This window comes from Nanorana parkeri, unplaced genomic scaffold (assembly GCF_000935625.1).
Source record: "Nanorana parkeri isolate BGI_ZX_2015 unplaced genomic scaffold, ASM93562v1 scaffold759, whole genome shotgun sequence".
Lineage (NCBI taxonomy): Eukaryota > Metazoa > Chordata > Amphibia > Anura > Dicroglossidae > Nanorana > Nanorana parkeri.
Window position 1 is genome coordinate 516,172 of NW_017307027.1, and position 19,086 is coordinate 535,257.

The window sequence follows — 19,086 nt, forward strand, 5'->3', positions numbered from 1 at the left end:
AAAATAGCAAAAATATACTCACCCAAATATCGGACCTGGCTGGCTTGTAGACCGGTTCCTGCTGCCTTTCTCCCATTCCACTCCGGCGATGGACTGTCCCTCTGCATCCTCACATCCATTACAATGTATTGGATGTGATGACTCACAGGACCTTAGACCATTGGAGTGAAAGGGGAGTAAGGCTGCAGGGAACGGTCTAGCAGTCTGCCAGGTGTGAGATTCAGGTGAGTATATCTTTGTTATTCTAGCTCCTTAGACAGAACAAGTACTTAACCCTTGATGTGAGGGGGTACCTCACTGCAAGGGTTTTAGGTTTCATATGCCCAGAGTTTGTTTTTTTTAAATCACATTGGCATTTAGTCTTTTGCCATATGGATTTTCAAGCTCTTTTGTAAAATAAGCTGTCGTTATAACTAATTTTTGTCTTTCACACACCATCCCACTCTCAGAGAATGGAGGTCATGGTAGGAGAGTTTCAGCAGTGCTAATGTTGTTCCTCTGTTCTGTGGAAGCTACAACTACTGTAGGCACTGGAGTCGCAGAGCATATACTTGCAGTAACAAAGACCGTAGGTGGTGCTAGCTAGGGACCGTCTCTAATTATAAAGCTAGGGGCTTGTGTATTAAACACATCACCATGTCCTGCAAGAAGAAGGGTGCATCAAGTTTGTCGGCTCATAATGCTGAAGTTAAACACCAAACAACATCTCCAAAGGTGGACTTTATCATCCCTTTCTGTTTCACATTAGCCCATTCTATAAAACAAACATTTTTCTTATATTTGACTGAGGATTTCTCATTCTGAAATTTCCGCAATCTAAAGTTTCAAGCCTCAAATTGCTTAATTAATGTGTGTAATCTCAATGTTGCCTGTTAAAATCAGTGCTAGTGTTTTGAATGCAAAGTCTGAATATGTTTTAATAGTAAAGTATCTCTTTAGGTCTGAATATGTTTGACACAAAATTCACATTAAAATAACTTTGATGTTTAATTTTTTTTAAATAACTAAGCACAGACCAAGAGCAGGTAAATAATATTTGGTTCCAGCTTCTGGAACAAAAGACAGTTCTTGACTTTTTATTGTCCAGGTGTCTGAGGTTACATCGGTTTACTTTGCAGTTAGATATGACATGTGACATTTATTTTACTTGCAGTACCACTAGCCGTTCTCATCTCTCACCCTATGAGATGGATAGTTTCCTTTCCTAACAGATCCTTTCCCCATTCTCTCTTTAACTTTGCTGTCTTAACATTAACACACAAAATCATTTTGATTTATTATCATCTTCAATTCTTGTTCCCAGATGTACCCCCAGCTTATCTCCTCAGGTTTTCTCATCACAGAATCAACTCTGCGGATATGTCACATTAATTAGTTAATTGTAATTCTTGTTGAGCAGTACAAGAGTTCTGTCCTCCATTTATCACTTAATGTATGTGCCTTCCTCAGATTGTCATCGGAAGACAGTGAAGAAGCATCTGGATATTTGTATGACAGTGACGCTTCATATGATGATGTGAGCCTTTCCTCACGTCCAGGGGGAGAGATGGATCTCCTGGGAGAAATTCTGGACTCGTTGAGCACTCACAGTTCTGATACCGGTGGAGCCCGGCTCACAGCTGCCAAAAGTCTGGACTTTTTTCGCTCAGTTGAGGATTTAGACTACAAAGTTATGGTATGTTGGTAAACCTGTAAAATAGATTAAGTGTAAGAAAAATATATTGCTACTGTAATCAGGGGCATATCTGCCGCGAGGCAAACAAGGCGTTTGCCTGGAGCGGCAGATTCGCTGAGGGCAGCACACTTTTAATTTAGGATCGAGTATGGAAGAGTTAGAATCTCTGTTTGCTTTATATTATAATCTTTGTCCAAATAAGGAATATTGACCCTCATTTCCTGTCCCGGCGACATAAAGTGATTGCAAAACTGTCCAATGGGAACAGAGACAATGACAAAAACACACATTTTATTACAGCATGAAAAGGTTAGGACTAGGGATGCTCCGATACAGATACAAGCATCGGTATCGGCGGCGATACCGAGTATTTGCATGAGTACTCGTACTCGTGCAAATACTCCGATACAAAAAACGAGTACCTGTGCCGCGTCCGCCATCTTCAAGGACCTGAAACCGCCGCACACAGGACCTCCATCGCATCTTCAATGAAAAAAGATGGCCGCGAACTCCACTAGAAAAAAAGTATCGGTACTCGTACTCGTCTTAAAAAAGTGGTATCGGAGCATCCCTAGTTAGGACCTTAGACAGATTTTTTGTTGTTGTGTGTCTCTCCCCTTAATCCTGGGTCCTCTCATTTCTTGCCCTGGTGTCACTGAGATACACAGTAAAGGGAAATGTCCCTAGTGGATTTACAGACTTCATGGGGTTCTAGAGGAAATGTAAAAGGTAAATCCACTTTATGCAATTAAAAAACATTTGTAAAATAACCGTCTATATTGCAGACCTAACCCTTTGCATTGATGTACCTTTTCTGGTGGACAGTACTTGCTCTCATCTTCAGTGGTGGGCATCCATTGTACTATTTTATTGGTCAGATCTTACCACAGCATCATACTGAATTTAGTATCGCTTGGAGGAAATGTATTCACTGGTTTTCTCTAGTTTGTTTGTAAATGGGTAGTAGAAGCATCATACAAGTATTGCAAGTTAGCCAGATTGCAGGGGCTTCTGAACAAGGTAACGTGTGTGATCACAGTATGCATGCTTTTTCTGTATAATTGTGCTCCAGTGGTGAAAATGTATGTACTTATTAGCGAAAGTAAAGCCCCAAATGTAAAGGGTGATTCACTTCCACTTAGCCAGGACAATGAAATGGGGCAATACAAGCTATATTGTGCAGTTACATGATGCAGCAACTGAAAGAATGCTATTTCTTATGCTTGCACCTCTGTATGGATTACGTGCTCACTCCTTTACTATTAATAATTAATAGGCTGTCTGTTTAAAGTAAGCAGTTGGTAAGAACAGGTGGTTACCTTTCTGCTTAATAGAAATCAGACCCTTGGTCCTGTCCTATAGCACAGATGTAGTGGACAGTTTAACGTCTCCTGTTACCACACGCTATATAGCATACTGTTAGAGCTTTTGAAAGAGTTACAGATACAAAACAAACCAAAAACATGTTGATGTTTAGTTACTGATTTCCAGAGCTCTTCCTTATCACTCTTTCTGATTATCAATGTTGCATTGATGTTTCTCTCTGCATTCAATTGTTGGATTGTGATGTCAGCCAGCCCAGTCAGAATCAATGAGTATGGACGAAAAAAATCTATACCAAAGGTAGGCAACCCATTGCTTGCCCATCATGCATTCCAACATATTCCCAGCATGCCCAGTCAGTCCTCGGTGCATTAGGTTTTTTTGTGTGATATTTTCTTACGTTACCTCTGCAAAACTTATCAATAGTCTTCATTGAATTCAGTTGTTAAGGTGGTAAGATTCCTGCAATGAGAATGCATAGAATTTCATAGAAGTGAAAACACGATGCTGAAAATCTCAACAAACTGCACAAATTCCATCAAAGCTGAATAGAATTTATGGCCAAGAGATAGGTGTGATACTAACTAGTTGGCTAATAAACTACTTCTGTGTTAGACTGCTGAAGTATGAACTTTTGTAGAATGGATCTAAACTTGCTTACAGTAAACAATGTTCCTAAAAATCATTTCAGAATAATTGATATTTATATGGAGAGAACACATACCCACAGGGATACATTCTGACAACATGGGGAGTGTATTATAATGCCAGAATCTAAAATAAAAACATAGAATCAAAGTTTTTTATGGCATAAATTAATGTATTCAAATAATGTCCCACCAGAATGAGGTTCAGTCTTTCTTTCTCATTGTACTGGGATTTCTCCAGTCGGAATTTTCCTTCTATATTTTGTTTGTGATGCTTAATTGTTTCTCCTTGTAGCCCAGCCTTCCACTTGATAAACCAAGGGCTACATAGTAGATGTATACTCAAATGTTAACTGAAAGCTACATCCACAGTTTTTCTAGGGGGGTTGAAAATGATGCTCCAAGCTCCCTCCAGTCGTGCTACATGATCAGAGGCATAGGCCTTCGACCATATGATCTGCTGACAGGAAGTCAAGTACAATGGTAATACTATCTGTGTAAGTGCCTGGAGGTCTGAAAAACATGACTTGGTAATTGTCTATCGGGGTAATTTGGAAAAATGGTTTTTTATTTACTTTTAAAAGAAATTCAGGAAACTGTAATGAACTAAACGGGAGGCGGTCATTGCTGTCCTTCCCTTTTGGAAATACTAGTTTCCTGCTTGTGATGCTTATCCAGGAGCTTCGCTTGTTTCTCAATAACCAATGGATGGTATGCATGTTTTTCCAGATCTTCATCTCAAAATAAAAAAAACAACTTAACTTAAACTGCAGGACAACCATGGATGGCGCCATGCGATCACTCACAAGGAAGAAAGGTCACCAGCACTCTATATGCATCAAAAATCAAAGTGATTTTATTTACATAATGTCACATAGGCCATATAGCCAACATGTCAGGACCACGCAGGGACCCTTGCACAGGGTGACACATTGACCTGTGTTTGTAAAAGAACAATGGATATATATATATATATTCATTTTCTGATGTTTGAACAGGGGGAAAAAATCTGATTGCTAGTGGCAGCAAAAAAATGTAATCCTCAAAAAATGTTCAATCAGGAGTGCCAAAATTAGATGGCTCAAAAATTGGCATTGCTTTGTGCTTACTGTTTGTTTATACTGTATTTCTGTATCTCCGCCAGAAGAAGCCGGGTACCCCCAGCGAAGACACCCTGAGCTCACGGAGTGCAGGTGCTAGTGAAAACCGGAAGTTTGGCCAAGATGATGGTGTCCTTTACAGAAAACATCTCTTGCCTTCACCCCGCAGGCAAAACAGGGAAGAGACACCTTTTAAAGACTGTGACCGACCCAGGTCAGAATTCCCCACAATTCTTCTTACTGGTGTTCCAGACTCTGAAACACTTGGACGCCCCACTTCTCTCTTTTGCCATCGGCAGATGCAAACAGGATACGTTGTTGGTATCCCTTATGATGTGCTTCCACAGAAGAGCCTGACTGCACAGGTTCAATGGGAAAAGGAGACCGAGCTGCAAGATACACAAAGCAGGAACCCACCTTAACCCACCTTGCTTCCAACTGGAGATTCAGGCATTCCAGAAGCTAGTAGAACAACAAAACTGAAAAATAAATCGATTAAAAATCAATTTAACTACTGAATCACTAAATGTCCTGCATTTTCATGCATTTCTACCAACCATATCGAGCAGGATTCTACATCTTTTCCTGTTATCTTTGCTTCATACCATGCCGTATGATCCTAGATTTTGTGTTTTATTCTCATTTATGTATTTTAACATATCTAAGAAGAATTTTTTTTAAACCAATGCACCTAAACTTGGCCAGCAGGTGGTGAATGCGAATGTGGATGCAGCTTTCATTTGAAGATTTAAGGATTTCAAAGTCTGCTGTGGTTTTTTGCAAGCTACCCGTATTACGGTTATGTTCAGTATTTGCTGAGTTGATGTGTTTTAAAGGCTTTTCCACTTCATTTAAGATGTCAACACCTTCAGACCCTTGATGTGCTTATACGGAAAGGTCCACTACTCTCAATGGCCTCTGGTGAGCAATATTTGAACCCTCAGTGCCACCATTGTTTTTCGTTATGTCTTCAAACTAAGTCACATATACTAACAAACGGTCCAGCCATTATACCTGTTCTAAAAGAAGAAATAATGTGGGTACAGGTGTTGGTGGAACATGCAGGGAGCCTTCTTTGTTCCTGCATGGCATCGTCACAATTTAGATACAGTGGAGAAAACCTTTAGGCTCCATTTTTATTATCATGTTGTGTTACCTGCTAGTAAAAATGTTATACTTAAGTTTGATTAAAGAAGAGCTCCAGGAAAAAAAATGTATTAACCCTTGCAGTGCAGGAGTAGTTAGGGGCTCTTTTTTGTCTAGCTTAAAAAATAGCAATGTTATACCCATCAGAAGCTTCGAGCCGGCCAGCTGTCACAGCTCTCCCTCCCGCCTCTCTTCTCCTACACTGCATCATTGGACTGTTCCTCAGCATTCTCAGATCTATACTCGGTGTATAGAATGTAATGATTTTACGGGACCAGAGGCCACTGCAGCAGAGGGGGAGAGAGGCTGGAAGACCCGTTCTAAGAACAAGCCGGTTCAGGTGATTATAACTTTTTTTTTTTTTACTTAGACAAAAACGCACAGTTAACTCATGAAGTGTGGCTGTAGCCTCACTAAAAGGGTTGATGAAAAAAATTTTCCTGGAGTTCTTCTTTAAGCTTTAATGCCCACTGGAGCATTCTTGTTTTAACAACACTCTAACCCCAGTTTTGTTGTAATTGAAGTACTCATTCGACCATGGTAAAATTCTTCATATTCTTTTATCCCATGAACAGATTATTTGTTTTGTCTTGGACATATAGAATAGCTGCCCCTACAAGCAGGGGCATTACCAAACATTTCTATGGCCACAAAGTTCTCCACACCTCAAATAATATAACCAGATATATTTTATGTGTACTAAAATGTTACTTTCCTAATATGAAGACTTGCGAAAGACATGAAAAAAAATGATGATAGTTGACCTTACCATCTGCTTTTCCTTAAAAAAAAATGATTGCTGTAGGCCCAGGTCAATGTGGTCATTCCACACATCTGGGCTTACCTCCTTCACAATTTGTTAAAATGTACTAAGAATGGAAAGACCTAGAATGTCCAAATAGAATACAGTAATTATTTTGTTTGTTCAATAATGAAACTAATGCATTTATAACATAGATTACTTCACATTTTTTTGGAATAATCTCTATTTTGTATAAATAATGTATTTCTTTTCCAGCCCAATATTATCTTAAAGTGCATGTAAACCCAAACTGTGACATTTTGTTTGCTAAGACACTGTTTATCCTAAACACATTTCTTTTTATCCCTTGTTGCATATCAGAATTGCTGATCTCCTGCAGTTTTTGTAGCCACTTTCTGTTTCCGTGCATGCACTCCAGTGATGGCTTCATGACTTTTCTCAGGGTAGGCTTTCTCATGGTGATAGCGGGTGAAACATACCTGTGCAATGCAGTGAGCGTTGGCAGGACTGCTTGTAGTCTATATCGGGGCAGAGCATGTAACAGGGTGACAACATAGGACAACTGAGAGACTGGGACAAAGCATTGTCATCCTATAAAATAAAGTGCTTGCACAAGGACCTTGACAGCCAGATCACCAGGTATTTTTTTATTTTTATTGAAAGACTGCAGGATGTTTTTTTTTGTTTTTTTTAATTGTGCCGTTACAACTAGTTACATCCTACAAGGTTTATGCCACCTCCAGGATCTCTGTGGTTTGTGTTTAATTTTGGGTTTTATTTGTGCCGAATAGTAAATCTATCACTATACTTCAGCGCTAAGATGAGAGTCGTTTGAAGTTGTTTGCTTGCTCTCTCCTCCTCTCCCCTTGCCCATTCACAGAACCCTTTGCTTTTTGTGAATAGTCAGTAAATGTCCTGGCTACTATAACTTCCCTTGCACCACATACCTAACTTTCTTGATGGGAGTAGTAGGGTTCTTATGTGAGAGGATTCGGTGCATATAAACACAAGTACTGAAGCAATGATGTTTTATGATTTTGATTTATAGAGTTTTTGTATAATAAAACAAAAGATTTTATATAGGAAGTATATTGTGTGAATCAATTAAGATAGCACCTGAAAAGTCCCAGTAGTATATGCAGATGGTATTTTGTGAATGGTTCACAGGATACAAAACGATCTGTGAAGGGGCAATGAGAGAGAAGTAGCCAGCAAAAGACAGTGTGGCTTCTGTAAGGCGGAGCCAAAGCTCTTCTTGTCGCAGCTCCTGAAGCATAGCAATAGCATCCGTGAACCCCTAAATTTTACACAATAAAAGGCATCGATCTTCGTGCAAAATGTCTTTTAAAAACTGTTTTTTGAAACTAATGTTAAAGCTTTAATGAGGGATTGGGTTTACATATACTTTAACAGCAAGCATATAGCTTGCAAGCTTCTTTATATAGAATCTCTAGAAAAAATTGATTTACAGTGCCTTGTTTCCATTTCTAAAGTTCCTTGTTCTAAAGCTGAATATATATTTCATTTTGGCTGTTGAGAACCTCCAACTCCCTTGGTATATAGTGTTTAGGGTTTTTCAGCAGCTTCATAGTCACAGTAACCCACTTACAATGATTCTACTTGCAGCAATGTTAGCTGACATGAATTAGTGGATAGAATCTGAATTTGGTGCATCATTGGATGGTATTTTAGTGCAATAGGTAACAACAACCGGTAGACCATATATAAGGGATGCTGCAAGTGTTATTTCACAACAAAATCAATCAGACTTTACTCTGCTTCTTAAAACTATGCAGCTTTAGATATATACCGTTTAATATACCATACGTTGTACATAAATGGTACGATAAACACTTGAAACATTGTTCGTTTTATCACCGTAACCTTTTTGGGCTAGAAATGGTACATAATCTCTTTAATACATTTTAAAGTCATTTGGAAAATGTTTTATGAGACAGGTGTATATATTTAAAGAAAGGACTACCTATAAATAGGTACCTGTAGCCTATATTTTGTAACACTTGCTATGCCAGTGCACTGTGATTTTCTGAAGATTTACATATGAGAAGATGTTTGGGAGATGAAAGCATGTATTTATTTGCATATCAGAGTCGGCTCCAGTCTGGTGTTTCTTTACACTAGGTATATCGGCATTCAGCATGTCAAAGGGTAGTCAGAGGAAAAGTAGTAAGGGAAACAGTAGGATGTTGAATAATTGTTAGGGAACTACCGAGTCTGGGATTTTTTTGTTATTATTTTGTTTAGAACTTTTAATTGGGGAAATCATATGCTCCATTTTTTTGTTTATCTTAGTGGAAACTTTTTTTATTTTACTATGCTTTCAACCAATTTTTAATGTGGGACAATTGCACATCTCCCACGTTTTAAAAACATTCTTGATCTGCCCTCTGTGGCTTTAATTATGCAAAACTGCACCCGCTGAAGGTCGAAAATTAAGATTGTTCTTCAAAACTAAAAAGAGATGGGAGATTTGAGATTGGCACATCATTGCGATCATAGGAAAAATCTACTATGGAATCCCAGGTGACGCTGTTACTTTTCTGTTAACTTATTTTTGCATTGGAAACTGAAGTGTACTGAAATACTCTAGCTTTTCATAATAATGCTCATGTTCTATGTGTTTGTAGACTGAAAATGTAATATGTCATATATTTGATTGTAGGTGCCACAAAGTGTGGGGGAACCCACTTATTTTATAATATGCACAGTAACTCCCGGTCAGCATGACCAGTTAGCCAAGTTACATACACAACCACATTTCTGTTTTGCAGTATGGAGAAGTAAAATAAGAAAGTTGCATACATGTATATTTGTAGTGCAGGTTTACAAACAGGAAAGTGTCTGTGTTATCCAGCCAACCAATCGGAACTAGAAAAAAGACAGATGGAAGCTGATTATTCTGGGCAACACACTCACTCCTCTTTCTCCAGTTTTTGGAAGTTGGCACCTTCATGTAAACAGTTAGTAACTTATTGTTGCCAAAAAATCTTCTGTTTTATGTTTGTAGTTTCAGTTACAGATCCATTTCTGCTTTCTTTTTTATGTTCACACAGCACACAAAACTTGACTTAATTATTGTAGTTATTCACTGTAGGCCTGCTTTGGCCAGAATTATTTTGAGAGTACAAACTAATCAAAAATGAGACCTTCCTTCTGGATTTAGTGGCTTCTATTTGTATGATAAATCTGGTCATGTCTAAAGTGATCAGAGTTCTTTTGTTAGGCAGGATAATTCTGGAATTGATTTCCCTGCATGTCTTGGTGTAGCATAAATAAATGTCTTTATTGTCTTTTTTTATCATCAGTTTGTTCTCTAAGTAGATGGAATAATGTAAGCCTTCCAGAAATGACTGTTCGGTTACTTAGTAAAAGTCATACAAATGCTAAACCCTGTATTAATATGAATGTATAAAGCCACCATTTATCTGATTTATGCGTTATCAGAACCTTGTCCACTTGCAACTTCTTATTGGGCTTCTGATTTATGTGTTATCAGAACCTTGTCCACTTTCAACTTCTTATTGGGCTTCTGATTATGTGTTATCAGAACCTTGTCCACTTGCAACTTCTTATGGGGCTGTCTGCTTGCAAAAAATATAAAAAAAACTAAAAGTTTAGAAAACTTTGTTGTCTGGTTTAGCGGCAGTGATTAGACTCCACCTTTCATCACTTCCAGCGTTACATTACATTTTGTTTCACTGCCTTCTGTTCTTTCTGGTGTTGATCTTTAGTAATGATTTGGGCCCATTTGAGGACTTGTTCACATCAAATGCATGAGCGTGCTCATTTTTAGCTATTGGATCTCTTTTTCTGATGTTTCTTACCCAGCATTCTCTCCAATTGACCACGATGCTGCAGAAATTTCTACTTTGTATAAAATTTCCTGAATGTTGGTCCAAATTGGGCTCACAGAACGTAAACACATCAGCAACCCTCGCACATTTCCCTCTAAATTATTCATTCAACTGGAAATGGTCTGATTAGATAGTATAGATAAAATAACTAGAATTATGGATGGTGAGATATTTCCTTGATCATATTACCATGCCAGCGAGATCTGGTGCAATGTCCATTGAAAAGGAAATAATCAGCATTTGCTTACACAAAAATCATAAAGGTTCCTAATTGACCTCTTTGGAAACCCTGCACAGGCCGAGTTAGCAGGCATTGCAAGCAATGTTTAGGTTTGGGGTAACACTTGAAACTATTAGACTCTGCATAGTCCCTGAGGGTCCACTTATATCTGTGCAGTGTGTTGACTTACGCGTGATAACGTGCATTGCATTTACACAGCCCTAATGCACCCAAACGCACAAAAACGGTGCATGCACCATATTTAGCAATGCGGCACACCACAATGTATGGTTACTGTTCTGTGGGCTTCAACACAAATGCAGTTCAGCATGAATGGCACCACATCACACCAACTAACACAACACGCTGGCAGGATCCAGCTCAGATGCCATTATAAATGTTACATTTTCCCCCGTCACAAAAGCATTAGAATCAATTTTACCCCAAGCTTTTAGGTGTTGATCTAGTAGCTAATTAAGTTATGTATAGCCTTTTAGAGTTTGATGATTCTAAAATTGTGTTCATAACCGCTTTTAAGAAACCGATACTTTGTATTCAGGGATTTCAGAATCCATATCTCATGCGACAGGCGCTTGTTGTGGAAGAGATTGTTATATAGTATTTGTCATTTGGTGCCAGATAAATGTAAAGTATACGTGTTCTTTTAGGCCTACCTTTTTCATTCAAAGGGGTTGATTTACTAAAGAATTTCATTTTTTCTCAGCTCAGTGATACTGTATTCACTTCAGTAATCCTACCAAGGAAATTCCTTGTTTTTCCATTTCTCTGTACACAATTGGGTGTTGAAAGTGAACAGTAAATCACCACTAATCTCTTCAGTGCCATTAGCCATAATTTGATCTATATCCTGATCTATATTATACGGTACTATACTCTCAGAAGGCACATGTAGTCACTAAAGAGACTGAAGCTTTTTGGGGTTGATTTACTAAAGCCTAACAGGCTGTTTACTTTGCAAGGGAATTTACACTCAACATAGTGTATGTGATGAAAATTCACTTTGCAAACAAACACCCAATCATGTACAAGGAAACATTTTTAAAAAATAGTATGTTTGCTTGCACATGATTGGATGACGCAAGTTAACAGAGCTTCACCTTATTCACTAAGCTAAGGGAAAATTCCCTTGAAAAGTGAACAGCCTCTTTGCCTTTAGTAAATTAACACCAATGCACTTGGCTACGTCCTCCTGACCCCCTTCCCCCCAACAAACAAGTTTATCCAGTAAAATCATTATTGCTTTTACTCTTGATGTGCAGATTTCCTGCTGTGCAGGCTACAAGTGTACTGAAGACTAATAAATATAAACAAAGTAATGTTTATGATGTCCCCGGTCTGTATTTACAGCTGTTAGAGCACAAAAAAGAAAGACAGAGGTTATTTTTACAGAGTTATTTACAGTTTCTGGCTATAGAGAGAGATTAACTTATGAGACTCGGACTGCAACATTGTCAGCAATTAGAAATATTGACGAGAGCAGATTTTGGATTTGGGGGGGTGTTATATTTTGTTAAAATAAACAATGATGAGAATCCTGTATTCTCATTCTTTCTCATTGCTGCTTTTATCATGTAAGATATGCCCAATAGCTGCATATATCAAGAAGTGTTGGGCTATTTGTTAAATTCTAATGGGCAAACCTGGTGCTGTTTCATACAGTTAATGTTGTATGTTTCATACAGGACTCCTATTGGTCACCTGGTTAAAGTTGATTGAACTCCTATTGAGTCAGACAGTTCCTTACAACCTTTACAAATAAGAATTACCAAACATGTTTGCCCTCTGTATATAAATATTTGGGAACTACACCGAAAAAAGGGTTAAGTCTGGACAGATTATTACAAAACATTTCATCAAGTGGGTCACATTCAAACCTAAATCTAAATGTCTTAAACTATTTTTTAAAGATGATTTCATTATATAGATTACTTTATATCGCAGGTGGTCCAGAGATAAACCAATGCTGGAAGTGGTGGTGATATTTTCTCACTATTTTAAGGCATCTCACTTTCTGGTAGGAGTGTAGTGTTATCTCCCATCTTTTCCCCTGACCATAACCGCAACTTCACCTACTGTATGTGTCCCAATTAATCACCTCTCTCCAGCAGCCAACCTGCTACATTTAGAGCTCCTACAGCATGACTATCCTTGTCCTTGTAGCATGACAGTCACATCACTTGAACATTGTGAAACTTCTGTCCCCTCAACGCTGAAGGCCGAGTTAAAGGAGACTGATTAAATGCAGCTGTCCCATCGCACACCTAACCAGAATATCCTTTGTTGTGTCTCGGTGGGTGCTGTAGTATCAAGCAGATGGTACCGCCGAATATGACATAGAGAGTAAGTCACCAGCACACCAAAATCGCCCTTATCAAAGCACCTTTTTTGACGTTGAGTTAATCATGATATTACAGAAAAAAAAAGACCATGCAGGGTCCCTTCATCAGGCAATGTGAGAGATTAGAGACTGGTGACTCACAATTTAGGGCTCTGATTGGTTGATGCCAAAGTATGGGAAGGTAACACTACTAAGGATTTACTACCAAACTAGAGGATGGCCAGGTGTGCTCCATGTGACCCTGACGCCCTACATCATGACTTGTTTATTAGAATGTATATGTATAAAATCAGCAAAACATGTTTTGTGTCTGTTAGATACAAGGCATCATTTATTAAGCTGGAGGCTTTTGATGAAATATGTGCTGGTACACATGATGCCAAAGATTGACATGTTTATTAGCCATTACAGCCAGTTTCGGCAGTTTAGTGTGGTAAGACCAATGAAAGCTGGTTTCCGATTGGTTGACATAGATTTCTGTACTTTTCTCCATGTACACATAATCAGTTACATTATCAATCTGCATATTGCTACATTTTAAAGCAAAAAAGTATGTGTTATACTGTGGTGCTGATCTGTGCGGCTTCATAATTATTCACTGTTGAGACAAAGTTTGTGTTGATATTGCACTAAAAATGTTATGTCGTTTGTCACTGAAAATCAGCACTACTGTCCCATGACTGATGCAAAAATGTAAATGTGACCCAGTACATGGGTTTTAGGAACTTCTGCTTAGTTGTAAGAACTGTGCAGCACTATAACAGGGTAAGCACTGGATGAGATCCTCCCATACATGTCTGATATCACTGAGAGCATTCATTGTGTTACACTGGGGATGCAAACCTTGAGTTATCTTTAGTCTGTATTTACCAATAGACTGGCTTTACAATGGAAATACTTGAAAGTATTAGTTGGTTTGTCCTCCAGTAATTAATGCTAAGTTACAGATTTAATTCAATTGACATGAATAGGGAAATGCAGATCAGCACACCCAAAATGCAACATTGCGTACTGCAATGCAGTAGATTGCCAATGTTATGAAGTCTTTTCCATTCCTGCACAATGTTGTCAAGTGCATGACTAGTATCTGTGTGAATAGAATCTCAAGCAGGTCATACATGTGGCATTTTCCAGGCAATTTAAACCACTTTTGATCCACCAGGAATCGTAAATACAAAACTATGCCCCAGAAACTTAGCAATCCACCACCCACAAATTTGATCAAGCTCCAGAATTCTGTTGACTGTGAGGTAAAAAAAATAGGCTAGTATTGATCACTTGTGCTTTTCTAAGCACAACATTTAGATTTTATAAAGGCCAATTTCAATTAGCACCAATATTTTGTCTATACAGTTAAAATGAATGTTTAAATGTGATTTTTTTTCTTGGAATATTAATTCTGTCTACTTGTGGTTGATCAAAACCACCATTTTATGGGTTACATTCTGTATTTGACAAAATATGAATTGAAAGTTTGGTCTCATGATCAAATTGCCAATTGTATGACCATTTTAAGTCAAAAAAATGATGGGGCTGAGTTTTAATACAAGACTGTTCATATTTGGCCCTAACATGACATTAGGACAAGTGTCTAATCTAGCAGGAAGCTGCAGAAAAGTAAAGTGGTCGTACCTTCATTTCATATATATTTGGAAACATGTCAAGAACTTATCCAAATAATAGTTACATTGTTCATTCTTTGCATAGTAAAGGTCAAGCACAAGTATCTGATTTGTGAATGTAATCAACATATTTTCTTTATTCAGATGACTATATTATGGGATCAGAGTTCTCATGTTGAGTATATATGATGATCTACTAAGAGCAGCATTTTTATTTTCAGGTACAGCCTTGGATGACAGGCTTACATCTTTGTAGAACACCATCCATTAAATGTGTTCAAATGAAGTTGTGTATTCTATTATACATCGTGAATTTGGACAAATCTTAGGAGATCAGGATAGTCAAGTGTCCTGATCTGATTGCACAGGCTGTACCACCTGTTCTTTGTCAGGATCATTGTCAGATCTTACTGTAAGATGCCAAACCTCAATGTTCACAGGTGCAGCAAAATCAGAACACCATCAGGGCCCACTTACACTTGTGCGTTGTGGCAACACGTCCAAAAATGCACGCATTAATGTGTGTTGCCCTAATACATGGCAATGCACATCTTCTCTGTGCATAATGAATGGGCTACCTTAACACAACGCACATATAATGCATGTGCATTAACACACCACAATGGGGATCTTAAAGTAGATCTTTACCCATATATTTAAAATAACAACAAACGCACCTTTAGAAATGTTTAGTAATGACAATCTACAAACACTTACTTCTAGATAATTGCCGGCTTTGTAGTCTTTGTATACCTTATTTCTCTTTTCTTCCCCAGTCTTCTGGCAGTGGCCATGTTTACTAAAGGCAGGTTACTAGCTCTCCTTTTATTTCCTGGATTTCTGGCACATGTGACTAGACATGTGACCACGCACATCATCTCAGGGGAGGAAAATGCCTTTCCCTGACATCTCGTGAGATTACAGTTGAGATTTCCCAGCAATCCCAGTGTGCATTGTTTTGGCACCTGAAGTCATTTTGCCTTTTAAAAGCCGGAAGTGAATGTTCTGCAAGTGTAAGTATTTAAAGATCACAGCATTGTACACCTGACATGTCTATGTTATTATTAATCATCATACACAGAGGAATGCATTGGTAGAATTTGATTTTTCAGTGTAAAGGTCCGATTTAAGTGTAAATGGGCCCCTTAATGACCCCATTCACAGACAGAAGCTCTCATTCTAAATCTCCAACTAACATATCAGTATTCAGTGTTGATAATCAGATATAGATTGTCATCTGTCATTCTCTTCACCCCAGAGAGCAATTATTGACGCAGCCAATTTAGCTCCTTTACATGCCCTGCATATATTTTGTTAGCATGAAACATTAAAGTGTCTCTAAAGCCAAAATAGTTACATTTTGGATAGAGAATGAATTGGGTTTCCATCTATGTCCCAATAAGGAGATTTCCATTCACTCTCTGTCCTCCAAAAACAACAGGAAATGAGGGGGAAGTCTCTCCAAAGTGATGGGAATGCCCCTGCTTCTTATCACTGGAACAAGTGTTCCTGTTGGATGTTTTCCCCTATTCCTGTTCTGCTAGCAACCTAAGATTTCTTGTCATTTTCGGTACCAGAGACCAAGTCACGTGACTTCTCAGTTTTCATTCTGACCTGCAGTGTACAGGGACTGTGTATTTATTTACAGGAACAGACTACCTAAGGCTGTATAGAGACTACTTACATAAATCTGCTTAAATACATGATTACTATTGTAAACTATACACAAGATAAAATGCATTAAAATGTGCAAATGCCTAAAACCATAACACAGGAATGAAGGGAAAAGTTCTGCGCTATTCTTTAAAAATCCTCCCCACAGATCAGGGGTGGGGAACCTCCGGCGCTCAAATCCCATGAAGCATTGCAAGATTGCATTACTCCCAGAGACAGATGCATCATGGGATTTGTAGTTTCACCCACAGCTGGAGGGCCGGTTCCCCAACCCTACCACAGATGGTCACACGTTACAATCTGATTGTACAATCTTCTTTTGATTTACCAGTAACTATATAATGAGAGGGTCTACCTGATGCTATTGAATAGTTTGGACTGTGTGGGCAAGAGACTGCACTTCATAGTTGTTCTGAAAGGAGATTATGCAGAAATTGTACAATCAGATTGACCAGCTGGTTGGTGGAAGTGGAGTCCCTTGTTATAGTAATCTTAATTTTCCAGCTAAACATCATTCAGTTCAGTCGTGGTAACTGATGAAATAAGATATTATATAGTATAGCCAAAAAGAGCATGTGCTTTATCATGTAATATAATTATTTGTAACAAAGAAAAATATATATTTTTTGGACTTTGATGATATTTACAATACAATGAGAAAATATATTTAAAGATGTCTTTGAAGATAGGAAAACATTTTTCTCCTTTGACTTTGTTAGTCAATCCAAATGAGAGACACTGCCAGTTACCCATGAGGACAGAGATTAGACGGATCCATCAAGCTGTGATAAAACATAAATACAAACTATCCCTCCTGTGAGTACCCTTCTATTGCTTGCCTGCCGCAGCCCTGCAGAGATCATATGGAGATATTAACGTTTCCCAAGAGTCGATACTTGCACACTTGCCCCCCATATGAGCTCAGGCTTGTTGATTGGCTATTTAAGAACTGTATGGGCATGGGTGCACCTGAAAGTATCAGGGCTGACTCACACTTTTAATGCCAATGCACCACAGTTGATTTAAAAAAATACACATATTGTCCCACATATGACCCTTTTTATTTTGCAAAGCAGTGCACCACAACACACAGTATGTGTGTCATTGTGACACTCTCCTGTACAGTGTGGTTGTGGGACATTCACTATTAATGGCACTGCACCACATCGCACGTAGAACAGGTGTGTTGTTGTGCATTGCAGGAGCACATAGTATAGTGCATTTTACTGTAGGTGGACATAATGCAAGACTGTAAATGGGCCCTCATGCAGATCGATGGGGCTGCAGAAGCAATGTGGACAGCAGATCAGAGCGGTAATGAAAGTGCTGTACACCCAGAAAGGAGAGGAAGAGCGGTTTAATAAGCTTCATTCTAAAATATAATCAGATCAATTAGGAGGTATCCATCTGTTCTATCACAGCTTGGTGGATTCAAACCATTGCCTACTACTTCAGGATAATGGACTTACATGGAATTAAGGGAAATATTTGCTTTTTTTCCCATTGTGTGTGCAACTGGAGCTAGGAAAAAAATAGATAAAGAGTATATAAATATATATGAGCTAGAAGAAAGAGAATATATGCAACATTCATAAAATGCAAAGCAATGATGCAAACTAGTAATATATACTGTAGGTAATGGATATCTCATTGGTTCACTGTATGCATTTCCAGTCTGCTCTGCCCAGGAGGAAAAGGGATCCAGTGCTTTTTTTTTTTCTTCTAACTTGTTTGGTCAGGGAAAGTTGTCGCTTTAACTGCACATAACCTGGAAAGTTACTGTATTTATAAAAACTGCACTGTAATAAAGAAATATTAATGCTGTAAATTCTCAGATGTTGTAAATGCTGCCCACACTGTGTTGTATTAATAAAATAAAAAGATACATTAAAAGCTGTTGTGGTGATAATGTTATGCAGTATAAATGGGCAGAAGATTCTTTGCTTTTGTCAGAAATAAATATCTGCATACAGTATACCTATTGAGGGCTGTAGTGAAAATGTAACCCCAAATCTACTTACCATCTTGTCTTGAATTGTATTGTGACTGTAATGTCTTCCTTATATTGTGAAGCGCTGCACAAACTATTGGCGCTATATAAATACTATGTAATAATAATACCTTCTTGGGAAAAAATTAGGAAATTCTTCTGTTGTCTGTGACCCCGACAGATTTTTTCCCATGCTCAATTCCACCATGCCAGCTAAAGCATTGCTGTAAACAAATTCAAGTAAAATATTTCTGTATTAAAATAAATCCAATCAGGTGTTCACAAAACACCTACCAAATATATTACTTAGTATAGTAATAAGAATAATGGAGTGCTATCCCACTCTAACCTACCGTATGTATAAAAATAAGCAGCCACCTGAGACATGAGCTATCCTGGGTTTGTATACCTCTGTGATATGTAAAAAGAGTTTATACAAGATATCTTCCTTAGTACAAGGAGATGGGGATTATGAAAATGAGATGCGGAGGCTTTTGAATGATAACGATACCTATATGGTTAGAAAAAAGATCTTGCATATGTATATGACATGCAGTTAAAATAACAAGAAAAGGTGAAGAAAGAAAGGTATTTTAAATAAAAAAGAGGCTTCATAGGGTCCCCCGAGCAAATCGTATCCGGGTGATTTGTAATTTACCAAAAATCCATACAAATGATCAGCATCCACTAGG

At 38.1% G+C, this 19,086-nt stretch overlaps 1 protein-coding gene across 1 annotated transcript in view; it reads left to right on the forward strand.

Annotated features, from left to right (window-relative positions):
• Nucleotides 1–5,167, forward strand: part of DENND1B (DENN domain containing 1B) — a 191,639-nt gene extending 186,472 nt beyond the window's left edge. Inside the window, exons 22-23 of the mRNA XM_018564545.1 lie at nucleotides 1,450–1,675; nucleotides 4,790–5,167. Of these exons, the coding sequence (XP_018420047.1) occupies nucleotides 1,450–1,675; nucleotides 4,790–5,167 (604 nt within the window). The remainder of the gene's footprint in view (nucleotides 1–1,449; nucleotides 1,676–4,789) is intronic.
• Nucleotides 5,168–19,086: the final 13,919 nt, after the last annotated feature.